General features: G+C 37.5%; 1 protein-coding gene and 1 long non-coding RNA gene across 9 annotated transcripts in view; one reads left to right on the top strand and one right to left on the bottom strand.

Moving 5' to 3' along the window:
- The window catches only part of LOC106549632 (uncharacterized), a 48,664-nt gene that overhangs the window by 5,667 nt on the left and 22,849 nt on the right, over positions 1-20,148 (bottom strand). The window contains exons 2-3 of the long non-coding RNA XR_015695919.1: positions 18,407-18,468; positions 16,417-16,594 (exon numbers count right to left, since the gene is read on the bottom strand). This is a non-coding gene — a long non-coding RNA (uncharacterized LOC106549632). The remainder of the gene's footprint in view (positions 1-16,416; positions 16,595-18,406; positions 18,469-20,148) is intronic.
- DOCK3 (dedicator of cytokinesis 3) overlaps positions 1-20,148 on the top strand; it is a 201,292-nt gene that overhangs the window by 166,391 nt on the left and 14,753 nt on the right. For 5 of the 8 annotated variants that reach the window (XM_087709232.1, XM_087709231.1, XM_087709230.1 and 2 more), the window contains 6 exons: positions 5,525-5,608; positions 6,478-6,594; positions 7,328-7,449; positions 8,707-8,842; positions 9,645-9,726; positions 12,531-12,680. In XM_087709232.1, the coding sequence (XP_087565358.1) occupies positions 5,525-5,608; positions 6,478-6,594; positions 7,328-7,449; positions 8,707-8,842; positions 9,645-9,726; positions 12,531-12,680 (691 nt within the window). The remainder of the gene's footprint in view (positions 1-5,524; positions 5,609-6,477; positions 6,595-7,327; positions 7,450-8,706; positions 8,843-9,644; positions 9,727-12,530; positions 12,681-20,148) is intronic. The other 3 variants (XM_087709235.1, XM_087709234.1, XM_087709236.1) reach the window with 1 other exon arrangement.

Raw genomic sequence — 20,148 nt, 5'->3', positions numbered from 1 at the left:
ATTTCTGGATTATCTGAGTGCAGAAAATCCACAAAACATACTTTTATATTGATGATTTATGGAGTTACTTATTCTCCTGTGCGCTGCTTGGGGAATCCAAGCATGGGTTAACTTTGTCCATTAGCCTAGAGACTGAGTTATGTAAATTGATGACCATGCCTCCTCTGACTGGATTGGTTCAGTTTTTTAACTCAGTCCAGCCTAAAGAGATGCAAAAACATTTCTCTCTAGGTTATTAGACAAAATTAATCATCATTATTATTCAGCTTGGATTCCCTTGGAACTCCGTTTGTATAACAGCTTCTGAAAGCATCGGCTTTCTCTACATATAGGTCCATTCCTTTTTGTTTAAGGTGGCAATTGGATTGTTGGCGTTCCTGGAGCCTTTGGGGCCAGGGAACCATTTTCCTTGGAAGCGTCGCCGCTTCAGTGATATTTATTGGGAAGGTCAGTTGATCGCCTTCGTTTGTCTTGTTGCGATTGGGAGTTGGTTCGCTGCCCTGCACTGGCCACTCTACCCGCTGTCCGCCATCTCCCGGGGTTTGCCTTTGCGACGCACAGTGTCTGGACACCCTGTCGCCATATAGCTGGATCGCTGCCTTTACCTTGGCCATCGAGCGCTTCCGAGAGCCGCGGCTGCGGTCGCTAGTTAATAACGAGGCTAGCTTTCTCCATTTTGTTGGCGGCCAACGAAATCTTGGTCAACGAAATTCTACCAACATGATGAGTTCCGCATCCTATGACGCGAATAGCTGCCTGGTCTTATAGCCAAAACAGGTGGCCCTCATCATTAATCCCATTAACGGCAATTTACCTTACTGGAGTTCAATTCAGCTGGCGAGGGGTCATCTATTAAAGTTATTGGGGCTAGAAGCTGATGATTTGAAGAAGGTTGAACCTTTACCCTCCCCTGAATACTGCACCAGAGTGCTACTTCATTTCAATAACTCTAACATTCCAAAACTACTGTTCAGAAGAGGATCCTGGTTAAGATCCTTGGGCATTTTGCCAAGAAGAGTCTTCAAAGATATATCGATTAAGCCACTTTTGAGTAATCGACAACTTGTGAGTGGCAGGAGATTTATTGCCTCCAAAAGAACCTCAATAGCATATAGTAATGAGCGAACTTCGAATGCTATTCCGGATATTGCACCATGTATTAGCTATATACCTACTTCTGCAAAACCCTCAGCTGGCTTTCTCTCTGATCCTTCTGAGTCCAGCTCAGGCCCAATTCCTTCCTGATCAGGGGCCTTGGCTACCTTTATGCCCACTGCTGCTGGCATCAGACCGGAGGACAATTCTGAATTGGACCTCTCCCCTGGGCTCAGGGACGATTGCCACTGCCATATCTAGGGGAGTAGACACAGAATTACAGCATAGGAGTCAACGATTCAGAAACTTGATTTCTGCCAAAGATTTACCCACTTCTCAGGCTGATCCCCCTTCTCCCCTTCTATCTACAGCGAGGGCTCTGTTCTGTGGGAGGAAGGGGAAATTTTTGATCTAGAGTTACCGGATGATGAAGGCCTGGTCCAGGATAAAGTTCTCTTCTTGGGCCTCTTTAGGCCGGCCTTATTTAAATCTCTACTTTATAAGGCCAAGGCCACCTCCAATTTGTGGGGAGCAACCATCCAGGCCAGCACCGAAGTGGGGCTTGACCCCACGGGACGCTTGTTCACCAAACAAGTGCAAGATCAGGAGGCTATTCCATCGCCCAAATTGTTTTTGGATGTGATCCAAAAATAATGGTCCCAGCCCACCGCGGTCTCACCTCCTAGCAATGGTGACAGGAAGCTTTACACTTCCACACCGGAATTAGACCCCATCTTACAGTTTCTCACTGTCGATCCTCCAATAGTGGCTTTGGCTTCCCCAGCTCTCATTCCATCCGAAATCTCGGAGGGCTTGAAGGCTGAGGACCGCAGGGCAGAGCTAGTTATTCGCAAAACACACCAGGCGGCTGCTTGGGCATTGCGTGCCGCTACAGTGGCCTCGTTCTTCAATAGAACTTCTTTAGTCTGGTTAAGACAGCTGCAGGAGAGGTTAGTTTCAGAGGATTTGCGCCTTCATCAGGATGTTGTTAAACTGGTAGCGGCCTTAGAATTCTCCTCTGATGCCATGCTCAATGCAGCCAAGTTCGCATCCCGAGCTGTGGCATCCAACATAGCGTCTCGTCGCATCTTATGGCTATGCTATTGGCAGGCGGACGTATGCTCTAAATGGCGCCTTGCTTCCACCCCCTTCAAGGGCGGTTCCCTTTTTGGAGCAGCACTACACCCTATATTGATTTTAGATGAGGGACAAGCGAAAGGTGCTCCCTTCGACATCTAGGCGCACGGATAGGAGGCAACAGCCTTATCCTCAAAGGCAGCCCTTTCGTGTTGGGGATTCGGGGTACTCTCCCCTTCCCTATACCCCTCTAACTAATAGATCCTTTTCTCAGTTTCAGGACAGGTTTCAGGACAGAACCAATACTAGGGACAGAGGTAGAAACCAGCACCAACTGCAGACCCAGGCCCGGCGGCCTTTTCGTGGCACCAACAACCGGTCCTTTCGTAGGTACCAGTGACTCGCTCGAGGTTGGCCCTATTGGTGGGCGCTTGACTACCTTCGCCCACCAATGGGAAGCCACAACCTCGGATGCCTGGGCTCTTCAGACCGTGAGGCTGGGCCTCATTCTGGAATTCCTGGCCATCCCCCTGAGACGTTTCATCAGATGCCCGGTTCCCAGGTGCCAGGTAAAACGGTGCCTGATGGAATCAGAAATTCAGCACCTCATTTCCATCAACGCCATAGAACAGGTGCTAAGAGGGTAGGAGGGTCTAGGATTTTACTCCATACTCTTCCTAGTTCCCAAGAACTCAGGAGGATGGCGGGCCATCCTAGATTTGAAACGGCTCAACTTCTATCTAAAGTACCAAAAATCCAGAATGCAATCGGTCAAAAGCATTCTAGCGTGCATTCGCCAAGGCGATCTCCTCACCTCCATCGATGTCAAGGAGGCATACCTACACGTGCCGATACATCTGGCCCATCGAAGGTTCCTGCGCTTCTACTTTGCAGGGTGTCATTTCCAATACCACACCCTGCCATTCGGCCTATCATCGGCCCCGCAAACCTTCACCAAATTGCTAGCAGTGATCGCAGCCTCGCTGAGGTCAGTTCCTGTAAGAGTCAATTGTTATCTAGATGACATCTTGGTCTTATCGTCTTCCCGGGGCCAGGCTTGTCGCGACCTACAGCTGACGATCGACACCTTGCAAGATCACGGCTTTGTACTGAACTTCCCAAAGAGCCATCTGCACCTGACCATATCTCTTCTGCATCTCGGGACAGTCATCAATTCGGAAACGTGTGTTGTGTCTCCCCTCTCTCTCTCTCTCTCTCTCTAGAGAGAGAGAGAGAAAGAGAGAGAGGGAGGGAGCAACAGAGCCTGCGGTCCCTGTTGAGTCAAATGCACAATCAGAGGTCACCTTCCCTCGCAGTATTGACCCAACTTCTAGGGAAGATGATATCTTGCATAGACATTGTCCCTTGGGCGAGGTTCCATGCGTGACCACTCCAGTGGTTTCTCCTCCCCTTCCAAAGGGCTCATACCAGTCACTCTCAGACCAGGACTCGCTTACCGACCAAGGTGTCCCTGTCGCTCTGTTGGTGGATGTCGGCCTGCATCCTCAAGGGATGCCTCTTCAAGGAACCAGAGCGGGTCATAGTTACAACAGATGCGAGCCAATTCAGGTGGGGAGCACACTCCCTGGATCGAGTGGCACAAGGTCGTTGGACCGCCCGGGAGCTGAGGAACAGCATCAATTGGCTGGAGCTACGAGCTATCCGCCTAGCCCTGTGCAAGTTTCGAGACCTGGTGATGTCCAACCATGTGTTGATACTCACTGACAATGTGGCCTCCAAGGCGCATGTCAACCGTCAGGGGGGCACACGACCAAATCTCTGATGATGGAGGCAGAACGTCTGCACGACAGGGCAGAGAACCATCTGTTGTCAGTCCGAGCGGAACATATATTGGGCACTGCAAACATCCAAGTGGATTGGTTGAGCAGGGCTACAGTGGATCAGGCGGAGTGGCGGCTACACCCAGCCCTGTTCCAAGAGCTTTCCCGCCGCTTCGGTCAACCGCAGGTGGATCTGTTCGCTCAGCCCAACAACACACACCTGCCACGATTCTGCACCAGGTTTCAGGTACCAGGGGCGGAAGGCACCGATGCCCTTCGCAGGCCTTGGCCAGAGGGCCTCCTTTATGCCTTCCCGCCTCCACCAATTGTACCACTGGTCATCCAGAAGGTTCTAGCGGAACAGGCGGAGGTACTACTGATCGCACCGATGTGGCCACGATGTCCCTGGTATGCTGACCTCATCCATCTGTCAATCTTGCACCCATGGAGAATTCCGGACGACCAGATATTCCTCTCACAAGGAGCCCTCATCCATCCGAATCCACAGCTATTGCAGTTAGCCGTGTGGCACGTGAGCGGGCAATTCTGAGTCAACAGCATTTCTCTGACAAGGTCATCTTTACGATCCAGGCAGCTCACTGCCCGTCAACAACCTGCATCTACGAGGCCACTGGCACGCCTTCTGCAGATGGTGTCGAGCTACAGATGCAGATCCAACCGAGGCAACCATACCACAGGTATTAGACTTCCTACAGATTGGCATGGACAAGGGGCTAACACCTAATACCCTCCGCCACCAAATTGCAGCGTTGTCTACCGTGATTGGTGGTGGGCGGGGTTACCCGCCCATGAAATTTATTGCTTTGGCATGTCCCATGTTTGGATTCCCCAAGCAGCGCACAGGAGAACAACAGTTGACTTACCTGAACGATCCTTCTATGTGCGCTGTGAGGGGAATCCAAACCCGCCCTCAGCTTCGGCTGTTCTGGGCCTACCTGACTTACCTTGACCTCTAGACTTCTTTTTGCATCTCTCAAATCGGCTGAACCTTCATGCAAAATTGAACCAGTCCAGTCAGAGGAGGCATGGCCATCAATTTACATAACTCAGTCTCTAGGCTAATGGACAAAGTTAACCCATGCTTGGATTCCCCTTGCAGTGCACATAGGAGCACCGTTCAGGTACATCAACGGTCTTTTCTCATCTTCTAGAAATAGAAGATTTCAGTGGAAATAAACAATATATGTGAAAGTTTCAGGATTTTGTCACGAAGCATGTTGATAGTATTACTGTTGAAATTTAAAATAAATATATGATCTATTAAAAATGATTTAATATTCTCCTACAGCAAATTTCCTTTGCAAGTGATTTATATGTGTTGGCTTTTGAATTTACAAAATCCAAGAATGGGGAAAATACAGGCTGCATAAAATGGGCAGAAAAGGTGACAAAATGATTAAAATTGATTCCATAGTCATGGAATGTGGGTCAAATGAGGCTTTCCATGTTTAATTATATAGAAAATAAAGATACCAAGGATTAATTTTGTTCTTCCTTATGTTTCTTAAGAAACTATTTCCAAAGTACAATTGATTATTTTTCTTCTCCAGGCCTTTTTTGATAGGGATTATATTTCCTCTCATCCTGGAGATGCAGAAAAAATCACACAGTTGAAAGAACTGATGCATGAACAGGTATTCTCATCTTTTTAAAATTAAAATAAAATAATACTGTAATAAAAATTTGTTTCCTTTGATATTATGCAAAGTAACATAGGCTTATTCAAACTATATAAAATACTGAGAACCAGAACATTAGACTACTTATACATCTGGTTTATGTTTATATTCTAAAACATGGGTGTCAAAATTGATCACTTCATGTGATGTATCATGACGTTTTTGCCTTTGCGGAGCCAGGGTAAATGTGGCCTGCACCACAGGCCACCAGTTTGACACTCATGTTCTAAAACAATCATTGAATTTAATGACAAAAAAATATAGAAATGTAGAATTTGACATCCACCTGTAAAACGCAATGTACTAGATATATAAAACAAATACAGATGTTTGAAAATAACAGAAAACTAAGAAAGTGGGGCAATGCAGATCTAAAAAATGCTGTTTGCTAACCTTTATTAGCCACTTGCATCTTCAATAGTATAAATAGAAGCGTACACATGTAAGAACAAATCTTTTTAAAGAGATTTCACTCTAAAACTCACATTTTCTTTCAGATAAAAACACATCAATATGTAGATTGTTTTAGAATTCCTTAAAACAAGCAATTTATCAAATACCTTTCATATGTATTTAAAAGTATGCTATCAATCCAATTAAAACTGCTATTATTTCATAGTCTTAACATTGCTACTAGATTATTTGTTTCAAAACAGTTACCAGGGAAGCAAATCAATTATTGTTTAGTTATCATTTACATATTTACAAATCATGAATTATAATTTAAATAGCCCCAATATTTAAATATTTTAGTAAGCTTGCAATATTGAAAGTATTATCTTGTAGTCTCATTGAAACTGAATATTAAGTTGTGATTTTAATAGGTACATATCCTAGGAATAGGTCTGGCAGTACATGAGAAGTTTGTACATCCTGAGATGCGTCCACTACATAAGAAATTAATTGACCAATTTCAAATGATGCGATCTAGCTTGTACCATGTAAGTTCATAATTACTCTTTATTTTTCTAAATATGCATCGTTTTGTCTTTGGTTTCACTGAAATACAGCATTGAGAAATGATTCTGTTGTAAGATGGGGAACAAATAAATTTTATAAATAAAGAAATAAATAGATGGTGCAACAGAGCTTTTCCACTAACCACACATTGTTAATTCAGTGAATTTGTGATATTATTATCTTCATGTTGTCGTTCCATGCCAAGAAATAATTGTAAGTTTTCCTAAAAATGCCCTAATTGATTCATGAATATAGAGTCAAGTTTAATACAAAACTAGTACTTTATTAGGAGCATTATAGGCAAGATCTTTTCGCAGTCAAGTCTAAGCCTTGTTTGATTTATAGCTGAACTTTACCCCTGTTCCTTCCCTCCCCTGAGTCTGTGTCATAAATTGCATTTCCTCTGTGAGATTTACCCCTCCCAAGCCGGCTGCAGTAATCTGAGATCCGATTTCAGCCGACAGTATGCGTGGAATGCAGTCCCTCACTTCTCTTACTATGGCAACGCTGGGAGTTAACAATATATTCTGTTATATTCTGAAAATGATTTTGTCACCATAACTCTATTTTTCAGCTTCTTCATCTTAGTTCATTTCTGTTATCTTCTCAACATGTAGAGCTGGTGGACAGGCCATATTGGTTGTATCCTGTTTTATAAACAATATTTATATTCTGCCTTATCATTTCACAACTAGCATTTAATGTCCTCTACAGGAATTACCCACTCTGGAAAAATTAAGTCCAGCCTGCTCAGGAACAAGCACACCACGCAGCAATATGCTTGTATCACACAGTCCAATGAGTCCAGAGAGCATCAAAGTAATGCATCGCCACAGGTATTATTTTATACACTTTCTATATTAGAATAGTATTTCTGTATCTGCCTTTTCAAATAACATGAAATTGAATAATTAATATACTGCTACATGTAATTAAAAAGTCTCATTAACAAGACTTTTGGAGTATTCAAAGCTATAATAAATTAAAGGCCAGATTTTTAAATCAACTTCATTATTGTGGGATTAAATTTCCTATAAGATTGTTTTGCTGTCTGAAAGTTCATTATTTATTATTATTTATGTAGTAACCTGACGTTAGCAGGTTATAACAAAATGATAAGATCAGAATGATTAGCAACCAGATTTAATAAAAACAATCATTTCTCACAGTTATTAAAATCTGAAAATTAATGTTATAGAAGACCAAGATAATTACGTAGGCTGGGTGATTGCAAGTTATACATTAATGATGAAAATATAAAGAAGAAAATGATTTATTGAACCTTAGACTATTAAAGATGAGAAAATGGATGGAGAAATTTTAAAATGTGTTAATGTAAGTAGAAAAACAGTGCTCAGATGCCAGGAATGAATGAATGTCAAAAACCCCAAAATAGATGTGTATAAAACCATGATTCTGTCAGAAGTAAAAATCTGGATGTGTCAAAAAAACATGTTGAAATAGAAGTCGGTTACTTAAGTGTGTGTAATAAAACAAGAACAGAGTCATAAATTAATGGGTGCTGTCAGATGAATTTGAATTACAAAAGCAACCAATATGAAAGAAATACTCCGCTTTTTTGATTATACACGGTAGATAAAATGAATGAAGACTGGATTACAAAAAAACAATATACAAACAAGGAATTAATATTTTTGAAAGGAAGTTGAAAGATGGTTAGATGGAGTTGATGAGAACTTGGAAAAGAGAGATTAGTTTTAAAAAAAGAAAAGACAATATCTGGATAGAATGTGGTGTTATATTTCTATTCTTTTTTATATATTAGACTTTTGATTTCCCTTGTTCACTATTCCTCACTATTTTTTTCTTCACCTTCTGCTGTTTATTCCAAAAGAGAGTAGTACAATGAATTTATTTATATTGCTAAGTTCTAACTATTTCCAATTGGGAACTATGTTGATTTTTTCAAAATTTGGTAATGTTTCCCATGCAGAAATAAAAAATGCTTGTCTCTACATGTTATGTACAGATGTTTGAAGAGTTTGAAGTTCAGCATCTTTCAGTATGACATTTTCTTCATTAAACAAGCTTAAGAAAATATTTGCTAATAGTAGCTTTGTATATTTTTCTAGCCCATTGAATATGCTGGGCACGGTCCGACACTCATCATCTTCCCTGTCTTCCCATACATCCAGTGAAACAGGAAATATGGTTATATTAACAGACAGTTCTGTTGGAGAAAATGCAGAGGATGTGTACCACATGCAGGTATCATGCAAATATATTAGAAACACATTGCAAGCAATATGTATAATTCATGATTATTTTACAGAAAACTATAGAGTACATACAATGTGCTTGTAGAAGTAAGTTACTACTGAAGCATAATAGATAACAGACTGAGCTACAAACTGAGCAGTCTCAGTCTATCTATACCATGAACTTCCCTAAGAGACGTAGGCAAAATATCTTTCTTCGAGGCCTCAGTTCTCCAAAGGCTTCTAAGGGCTTCATGGCATCAGACTTGATGACGAAGACATTACAATCCATTATTTTTCCTTTGTGAAATCCCTCAAGGGTTTCTGCACCTGCTGAGGTAAAATTAATATTCCAGAGCTACCAAAAGCTTCTTTCTGCTGTACCTTTTGCGGGGAGTTTTCTTCTCTAGAATCATAGATAGATAGACTTCTTATAGCAGGTTACTCTGTTGAAGATATGAACATTTCATGTTGGCCCACATAGTTCTATCCTATATGTCCGAGTGTACAAATCATAACTTGAAGTATAAAGTTAAAAGAATGTAGATTTCTTTTACATTGTATGGAAAGTGCTAGTAAGTATATTTTGTGTATGAATTGTATTAATTATTAATTAAGATAAAGGTGCCATGAAGCAAATTGTGAGCCACCCAACATTATGACAAATAAGAAGGGTGGCAGTATAAGTATTTTAAAAAAATAGTCTATTTTCCCTAAGTCCTTCATCTTGGTAATATTGTCATATATATCACGGGATCCTTGATAATAAATATTTGAACTTACTTATCAGTGTTGCTTTTGTTTATTCCCAGGCCAGTCCTTCCACCTCAAGCCTGAGCTCTACCCATTCTGCACCATCTCAAATGATCAACTCTGCACCTGCTAGTGCAAGAGGTATGAATGAGGCATTTAAGATAAAGTAATACAAAGTCCCACAAATGGCTGAGATAATAGCTTTTTATTTATTTATTAAATTTATGTAGCAGCCCATCTCACAAACTTTGGACTGTAGTACCATATTCTGCCTAGTTTTCTAGACACCATAGGATATTTTGATGTTCTGCTCTTAGAACAGAGCAAAGGACATCCAGAGATTTCAATGTCATATCTTTCTGATATCAGATCACTATTTTGCCTCCAGAAGCTGTGGATACCCCAACACTGGAAGTTTTTAAGAAGAAATTGTACAACCATTTGTCTGAAATGGTACAGGGTTTCTTGCTTGAGCAGGGGGGTTGGAGTAGAAGACTTCCAAAGTCACTTCCAATTCTGTTATTCTATTCTGAAGTATAGAAATAAAATTGGGAGTATGTCTGAGATAATCCCAGACTGATTGGGCTATCTTTATCAGCCTTGCAGTTCAATTCTACTGAAACAAAAGCAATTAGAGGGGGTATTGTGAGATATAAAAACTCTTCTCACTATTGTGTTGTGGATAAACCTTCAAAGCATTGGATAGAAAAAAAGAAAGGATCTCTCCAATAATTGATATAATATTTGGAAAAGAAAAAAAATGCAGAAATATGCATTGTACAAAAAGAGATTACAGATAGTTCTCGACTTACAACAAGGTAGTTGTTAAGTAAGTTTTGCCCCATATTATGACCTTTTTGCCATAGTTATTAAGTAAATCATGTCATTAAGTTGATCTGGCTTCACCCATTTTCTTTGTTTTTTGGAAGCTGTCTGGGAAGGTTACAAATGTAAATCATGACCTCGGGACAGCTCAACTATCATAAAAGCATGCCAGTTGTCAAATATTCAAATTTTGATCATGTGACCATGGATATGCTGCAATAGTTGTAAATATGGAAACCAGTCATAAGTCACTTTTTTCACTGCCATTGAAATATTGAACGGTCACTAAACGAATGGTTGTGAGTCAAGAATTGCCTCTAGTTGGTATACGAACAAAAATCTTATTCTGTAAATGTTCACAGCTTGGTTCCCAACCTGGTACCCCATAGTACTAACATGCCCAATGTGATCTCCCTTGGCATTCAACATGCTCTGTGTTCTACCTGACTTATAGTGAAAATAATCTTTAATATAAAACATTAGACTATGTAATGCTACAAAGTGAAATGCTAACCTCCAAAACCATCTTTATTTTCCAGGGTTCCCAGGACCCTTATGCTTTCTTTAAATATAAATATATCTGGAGGTTTTAGCTGAGAGTTTTCTTTCGAAAGGTGCACAGAAAAAAGAGAACAAAATATATGTATGGGTGATAGGGAGCATCCTATGAAAGATGTTACTGGAATAGTATGTATATTTCTGATAAAATGCTACTTCGTAGTTTGTTATATTGCCTATGGTAGCCATTTTTCAGAAGTCTTCCATTCCCAGAAATTATTTTGCAAAACTACCTATAACAGGGGGCCCCAGGCCCCAGCCTGAACCTGAGCCATGACCCATTCAGAACTGGGCCACGAAAGTGGTGGGCAAGCACACAAGTGTGCGTAGCTCTGCTTGTGCAAGCAGCGGACAAGTGTGCAAAGCTCCATTTGTGTGAGCTGCACACACTCACCCGCCAATGCAGATACCCACCACCACCACCACCACTGCTGGTCCGCAAAGCCAGAAAGGTTGGGGATCATGGATCTACAACATGGTTTCAGAATTATAAAAGTTTCCACCAGTACTTTAAGTAAATTGTCAAAAAAGATGAGTCTTCTAAACATAGGGGCAATAAATTGTTGGTACACATTAACTGCAGGAGGTAAACATGAATTTCTTGCACTGAGATATTAGTTGGGGATACATATATGTAAACTGTATGATATATAATCAGAAAGTAATCATTTCTTTGTTTTTACATCATTTCTGAGTAACATTCCCCACTTTTTCAAAAAGTAATTGCTTTTTATTTTCAAGAGGAACTTTATAGATAAACAGTTAAAAATTTTTTTTCATCATTTACCGGATATAACAATTCCTTCTTTATTGGACTGAACATTACATATAAATGGATGGGAAAGTATTTAACATTAGTATGTAAGATGGTATAATAATAATAATGGGGATAAATAAATATGTGACTTCATTATTTCAAGGTCACACTTGTAAACTTATTGTATCAATCTAGAAGTATAAATTTTGCACAACAATATTATAACTGCTGGTAACATTGTCATACTGGATGTGTGTCTGCTGGATTTCTCAAAATGTTTTCCCACTGTTTTGATTCTACAGAGACCAGACAACTGTTTAATGGAGAGCTAATAAATAGATCAGCATTTCCCTCAAAAAATATTAAAAAGCAAACAAAATAATAACACTTTCTATTCCTTTAGCTTCAGATAGGAAGAAATGTTTATATATTTCAATATATGTTTATGACATATACTGAAATGTTATCATTTATTTTTAAATGTCTCCAGAGTAACTGATAAACAATTTGAAATTCTAGAAAATAGTAATACAGAAAAATTAAAATCATTTTGATGTTCATAACACTAGTTAATAATGTATTTTTATGAAACCACCATGGAGGATGATATTGTTTAGCAAACCATTTTGATCATGGTGCAAAAATAGCAAGAGTCTTGTTCATTCATTTGTGCTTTTTAATTTTAATGATTTTATATGTCAAATAAGCACTGGCACTTAAGCAAGGTACGGTCCATGTTTCAAATGCCTAGCTTTGTCAATCTACCTCAATTCTTTTATATTTATTTATATTCTTTTTAATTTAGTGCTGAAGGGTGCTGGATTGACAACTCTGGAGGCTGAAGCCCTCTATTTATCCACAGAACAGATACAGCCTGGGCGGCAGCAGTGCAAGCTTTCCCACGCTGCCCCCACCAATGTGCCTCATCTCTGTCCTGGAGGGACCACCTCTAGAGGTGAGAAGAGAGATTGGTCTCCATGGCTCTTTCAGTCCTTGGCCTTTCTGTTAAAATCAGTAGCTTGTGATAGTATACCCTCTTCAGTCAGAAAATGTGCCACATTCATCAACAGCTTTCACTATATCTATTCAGTGTCAGTAAATGATTTCAGAAATTGTTACTGAGCCTTGACTTACTGAATGGAGATATCAAGAATCACTTTCGCCTAAATGATATGTCAGTCACTACACTTTTCCAACAATGTCTTAATTTTCAGCAAAATATTGAGTACTTTGATCGGCCCTTTCATAAGCCAACATGACATGGAATTATTACAAAATCACTTTTCTTCCTGACGTATTTTTCTATTTCATGAAGTAAATATTAGTGAATAAAAATAACATGGCAAGCTGTTTCATTTGCAGTTTACAAAAACTCAAAGTACTATTGAAAATAAGTAAATCTATCTAGCAAAATGCTGGAATATTTTAAATTCATACCACTGAAATAGAAAGTATCCTGTATTTTCTACGGTTATATTTTGTTCTTAGAATAATAAAACATAATGCGTAAAGCAACTTTAAGAAGCTTTACTTCACAGATTGATTTATTTGCATTCTAAAGTATAACTGAAAATGCTGTTTATTAACAGTGTAAGAAATCATATGATCTTTCCCCCCCACAAATGTTAGTTATGAATTTCTGATCTAGTACATACCCTTCCTTCATAATTGAACTTAGAGCACAGATAAAACTTCCGGCCCTTTGGAACGAACTCCCCGCGGAGATTCGGACCCTCACCTCTCTCCAGGCTTTCCGGAAAGCCGTCAAAACCTGGCTGTGCCGGCAGGCCTGGGGTTGATGAGTTCCCCTCCCCTCTCGACTTGTATGGTTGTATGATTCTTGTTTATTTTAATTACGTGTATTGTGTTTTTATGTTCCCTTTTTCCCCCTTTGAGTTGTTCGCCGCCCTGAGTCCTTCCCGGAGAAGGGCAGCATACAAATAAACTTAAATCTTAAATCCATAAATATTTTACAAGCACTAGTTACTCTTGGATGACAATACTGAGATAAAATTTCTAGCATATATCTGTGATTAGTAACTGTAATATCAATCATATTAAATAAATATTCATATATTTATTTCATAAATCTAAATACAAAAAACTGAAGTGCTTATTCCTTCACATGCTACATAATAGGGTGTCCATATTTGTTTTTAATAAGATCATGGCTGCACTATTTATTCTATAAATTTAATGAACTGTGAAAAGGAGACCAGTAAGGATTTGTTCTGTGGACCAATGTTAGTGAAGCACTGATTGCCATGGCCTCATATTTTATATATCAGATTACACCTGAAGTTAACATATAAGAACGTTTCATGCAAAAATATATCAATTCTGTTTAAAAGCAATCTTTAAATGTATTTAATATATTTTCAAGATGGTTCCAAGCTCTATTTACAGTGGGAACAGTTTGGTAATTCTTGCTATTTTCTTCATACGTTTCCTTCCTCTGCCTAAACAGAAAATCATGCTTGTAAATAATTACATAAATAATCAGAATTGTATAGCAGAAGATTAATATCAGACTTGCATTTAAAAGAGCTGTTAAGAAATTTAGTAAATATGAATTGATCAATACATGTTTATTGTATAGCCAAATTATTTAGGAACAAGGTAAACCAGAAGTAGAAAATGAGAAATAATGAATTGTGAGATTATGAGATTGTGAGTTCACAGTAAAAATGTATGCCAAAAATTTAGCTTTATGTTAGCTATATATTTACAAGGCTTAAGTCTTCTGTGCATCTAGAAAATGGAACAGATGCTTTAAAACAAATGTATTTCTAAATATCTTTTAAATACTTTTCATCACATTTCTTTGCTCCAAAATACTTTATGATAATCAGTTCATTTCCTCTTATAACAATTCAATCAACATGCCCTTAGTATAAACAGATGAAGTACAATTTGAATTATAATCTCACACCATACATAATATGTAAAAACCTCAGTTAAATTATCTTGCAAAAGAACTATGTTTGTACATTTGAGTAACTCACCCATTTGTCTAACTCACACATTCTTCCTAAAGAAGATCAGAATGTAAACTAATGATAACTTTTTTCCCCAGAATGCTTTCTGAGCTATCAGGAGCTTTTGTACACAGAAAGCATAAAGAGAATTTTGGTCAGTGTCCCAGGGTTTTTTGGATTTCTAGGATTTAATGCAGCATTCAGAATTCTAGACACAAGTTATAAAAATTTCTTCTCTTTTATTACCACACCAAAGCCAAGCAAGTCTTTAGCTGCAGTTTATGTAAGATTCCTTTGCAAGGTTCATTAAAAATTAGATAAGACCAAAGTCTTCTTGGAAGTAGCACTTGGAAGCAACCTTTCACTGCTCTCTTGAATGGTAACAACCGTAGTTTAAGTTAGAAGCAATTGCCCACACAATTTTGATGTGGGTGTTTTTTCCTCCTAGACCTAGAGGAATAAACAATTGAAATGTTGACTCAGTATTACTAAGATATTAATTAACATATCTACTGGCAAAGTAAAGCTTCTTCCTGCTACTGATAAAATATACTTTGTTAAGTGTGTATGTTAGCATAGCAATCAATTAGAAATGTAAGTATTTCTATGCTTAAATTTCATTCCTACTTTTTTGCTTCGATATGAGAAAGAGACTCCCTGGTTCTACCTCTGGCTCTTCCTTTAAACCAACAACATATCTTAAACAACCAATGCTGTTTAGATCTGTTTTTGATTGCGATAGATTATTCCTCTATTAACTGCCTTCCAAAACCTTCTTCTTCTCATGTGCTTTTTTAAGACTCCATTTTCTTTGCCAGCTTAACAGCAATCCCTCTCCAATGAAAGTATTTTACCCATGAGAAAGCTATAAAGAAACTGCTTTATCTACTCTTCACTTATGCTATGTCCATCAGCGAACAAAAACAAAGTATCTCTGTGACTAATTTTTCAAACTGCACGAATCCCTGAAACTGACAGTTTTCATGAACTGAGAGATACCTTTGGAAAAATGCTGTGGTTATAGTTCATTCTTAACTTTTTTGAAGTATAACTATGATAAGGGGGGATAGATGAATCATTCCTTAGTTTACATTTCTGAATCCATAGGGACAATGTGACTGAAAAATGGCTGAAATAAAATAGTAGATTTTGGATCAAATCTACTTAGACACTTTTTTATTATATGACGGCCATCTATGTTGTTAGGAAATAGCTATGAAACTTTGGATTTTGAACTATTTCTTTTAGGGAATGAGAGTTTTGCCCCAGTATGACACCATGCTTTGATGCATTATTCTTTTTCTGTACAAGCAAGCAAGACAGTTTTTCAATATGTCCATCTACAATTTACTATTTTAAAATCATGATACCATATTGATTACAGAAATAAATTGGAGATTGTTTCTATCATTATAATACTTAGCACATTTAACTTTCATTGTAGAAAAGTTTATTTTAAAGTATAAATAATAAAATGAACAATTAAAAATTCATTTAATAAGGAACTTTTTCCTGGATTCCACGTATAGGCTATGCTAAAAAAAGAAGTTGAAAGTCTCTTTTTCCCTTTTCTCTCTAAGTGAGGTCTCTCTCTTTAATCATGAAGTTGAACATTATAGAATTCTTCTTCGGTAGATGAAAACTGGATCTCTTTCTTGTGTTCTAATTTACTTTAATATCTCACTTTCAATTTTAAGGAAGGAAATAGCTTACTATATAAATTGATGGTCCTCAAATATTGTGGAACTGTGACCTCCCAAAATGATAAATGCATGTGACATATATACACCTGAATAAAAGTAATGATTTTATTGATGTTAGGGTTGGTTGAAAAGGTGCATATTTCTTTCTCCTGTCAGCAAAGTCATCCAATCAGATGTTGCTGTGCATACTGCAAATAGGGAAGGCATTTAACACAGCAGTTAATCCAGTGAAATCAAACACTTAAAATTGGTTTTATCTGAATTGGCTGAATTACATATTACGTCTACTAAAGCTGTCTGAGGATTATTTAGTTTGCAGAATTGTGGACGGGCTGTAGTAATGACAGTCTTACCATATTTGCATGTAAAAGGCACATTGTAATACAATTTTGTACTCTTTAAATATTTATGTATAGCATCTCTCTCTCTCTCTCTCTCTCTCTCTCTCTCTCTCTCTCTCTCTCTCTCTCTCTCTCTCTCCCTCTCTCTCCCTCCCTCCCTCCCTCCCTCCCACCCTCCCACCCTCCCTCTCTCTCTCTCACACACATACACACATGTCTGTATGTAATGATTATATGTACATTAAATGCAATGAATGACCAGGTTCCGTGTACGCGACTCACTGAGCAATTATTAATGCCATTTTTTAGTAAAGGCATTTCATGTTTTCATAGTCATGTATTCTTTTGCAAATGTCAGTTACAGATCAGATTCATGCTATATTTTTGGCAATCAGCTGTCGTTCAATTTCAATATATGTAGTACATACCATTCCAAGTTTTAATGCAATATGAATGTATTATGTATTCATGCAATCCTATGTGTAAGATTATATGTTGATGTGTTCATAATACTTAACAAAACTCCAATGGCACAGCACTAAGAGTATTTTTTATATTTTATTGAGTGGGGGAATCCCAAAAGTGACAGGATATGCAAAAACAAATTTAATTAAAAACAACAAATGTTTATTTATTATTCACATTTTTGAACCACCCACCTCCCTCAGAGCTATTGACAATCAAGCCATACTAATTATATATGCCCTGAGTGTTTAATTAAATCAGATTGAGCTAAGTAAATTTAAAACTTCAAAAAGAAAATATTCTAATTATATAGCAAATCTCATCATTTGCTTATCAATCTTGTGCTCTTATAAGAGCACTTCTTCTAGATGCTAGTCCAGTAGCATTAACAAAATTACCCAGATATTCCATTTCCAGTTGCGAATTTTATTGTACAACAAATGTATTATTAATGATAGATTATTATTATTTCTATACAACATCTTTACAAAGACATCTGTTGTAAAGATCTGATGTTATTTTTGTACTAAACGTTGGTATTAATTGAGAAAACTGCTTTCTGGCTAATTTAGGTATTGCAATACAGGAATTATGCAATTGACAGAGTCAGTGACAGATATTGATTGAAAAATGCTTCTTACCTCATTGTTTATGGGTATCTGATGCCTATGTATACCATTATATTTACACCTTTAAATGATTGAGCGTTTCTTCCCATTTAAATATGACCGTGCTGCTATTTTGCACCATGTCAATCTAAAAGTAATATAGTAGAACCTCTGGTCATGAACTCTTCTGACCATGACCAAATCCAGAACAAAAAATTCACTTTTTTTTTCCCGCAGCCAATTTCCCCTTCCATGCCATTTTTTTATAAGCGCCAAATTTCCCAAATTAGGTTCAGGTCACAACCAAATCAGTTTGCAACCAAAATTATGGAATGAATTCTGGTCATCACCTGAGGTTCTACCTGTACCTGAAATAGGTATTTGGTAGAGATGCATGTATTTATGGAGCATCCATCAGGTAGTGTTCCACATAATATATCTCTGAGCTATCCACTAACATCTGATAATAATTTTATTTACTTTTAAATAAAGCATGTTATTTTTAAAAAGGTATCAATACTTTTGTTTTCCTAAATATATCTAAACCTTGTCCAAATGGTTCGGATTTACAAAGTTTGCTACTTACAATATTACTTTTTATATGTTGTTCTACCTTGAAAACAGTCCTCTTTTTTGATTCAGTAGTTTCTGAAAAGAAAAAAATTAGCAAAATAGATGTATAGGTAACATATTGTTTTATCAACAAGAATAAAATGCAAAAAACCAACAACAATAGAAAAACAATAACAATAAAGAAAAATAAATTGTAAAATGTACAAAAAATGGAAAAAATTATGCAAATATCAAATAAATTTAATATTAAACAGACAGACTCCACCCCAGCTGGTTGCTGAGAAAAAAAAGTAACACTGATAAATTCTCCTCCCCTTTACATAATAAGTCTACAAATAGTTACAAACTTTCTCATCCCTATTTAACAAGCATACTATATTAAATAAAGAAATATTCTAGGTGAGAGGATCCCCACTAATCACCAATTCTGATACCAAAAGCAGCACAACTACATTTTGCCGATTAGGTCAAGGCAATAACTGTCTTAGAGCCATGTTCTTTCTCAAATGTATGATACTTATCTATATCTGCATTTGGGAAACGATATGAGAAATATCTGATAAAGAGGAATCTGATATTCAGTGTACCATTATACAATTTTTGATGTTTCAGAAAGTTCAGTATTTTATTCATATATGCATCAACATTATCTTTGATGTGCCTATGAGTAGGAGGAGCAAAATATTTTTAGTTAAGTTAATATTGTGAGTGATTGGGGGTTTAGACCATTTGTGTCAAATGTGTGCTTTGTGAATTAAGAATTTGTTTTGTATACCGGTATTTGAACATGAGAAAAACTGCAACTTTCTCCTGTATTACTCATTAGTTTATTATTACAATCTGTATGCCATATTTCTGCTGATGTGAAAACCAGGTCGCTTTAAACAAGTCCGTTGGAAGGACTCAAACATTCATAGTTCTGGAAAATTTATCAAGTGGCAGTAACAGTCCTTATAGCAAGTGTACCTGTTCAGTTCTTTTTCTTTATTCTTGTCAGTATAAACCTAAACATAAATTAAAGACAATATAAATATCTTAAAAAATCCAGAAAATTTAACCATTAAATTATTTGGGAGATTGGGGAGAAATGTAACCATTTTCCCAGATTAAGTTTTTGAAAGCTATACATTATCCACAATTGCATTTTGAAAAGTAGAAAAACTGCAATTTTCCAACAAACGTCTATTAAAGTGGAACATCTAATGAACAATCTAGCCTCTTACTGTGCTTTCATATATTGGCAGCCCTCTGGAGTAGTTTTGAGAATATGCAAACTGATAAAGCCTATATTGGGCTTCTGTTCTGATAGGTGCTATTCTGCCAGTTGAAAGATAGAATTCGCCATAATCCAGGGTTTTAATATTTTCAGATTAATTTTTAACTGCTTAATTGTTTTGGGGAAAATAAATTTCTTTTGAGTTTATAGCCCTGACTTTATATTGGTTGAGTGAGATCTATAAAATATTTGCCAAGCTGAAAATGCAGTACTCCCTCTTATTCAGTCAAATTTGTTCATGTTTTTGAAAATGAAATGACATAAATGTAGAAAGGCAACTAATAAAAGAAGCAGTGTCCTGCTGAATTGGACCTTTGGCCCATCTCAACCAGCACAAGTATCTATCTGATACATCTAGTTTCCCAAGCAGGTGGTCTTGATAGACAGTCACACCAGAAAATTTTTATTTCAGTGAAAATGGAGTTATAGAATTCCTTAATTGACTTATTAACTCAGCTGCTCTAACCTGGTGGTCCTTC

Source organism: Thamnophis sirtalis, unplaced genomic scaffold, assembly GCF_051295495.1.
Source record: "Thamnophis sirtalis isolate CommonGarterSnake01/CBP01778 unplaced genomic scaffold, rThaSir2_p1.2 scaffold_3, whole genome shotgun sequence".
In the NCBI taxonomy this organism is placed as follows: domain Eukaryota; kingdom Metazoa; phylum Chordata; class Lepidosauria; order Squamata; family Natricidae; genus Thamnophis; species Thamnophis sirtalis.
The sequence above is the reverse complement of the archived record's forward strand: the minus strand, read 5'-3'. Positions and strand labels throughout refer to the sequence as shown.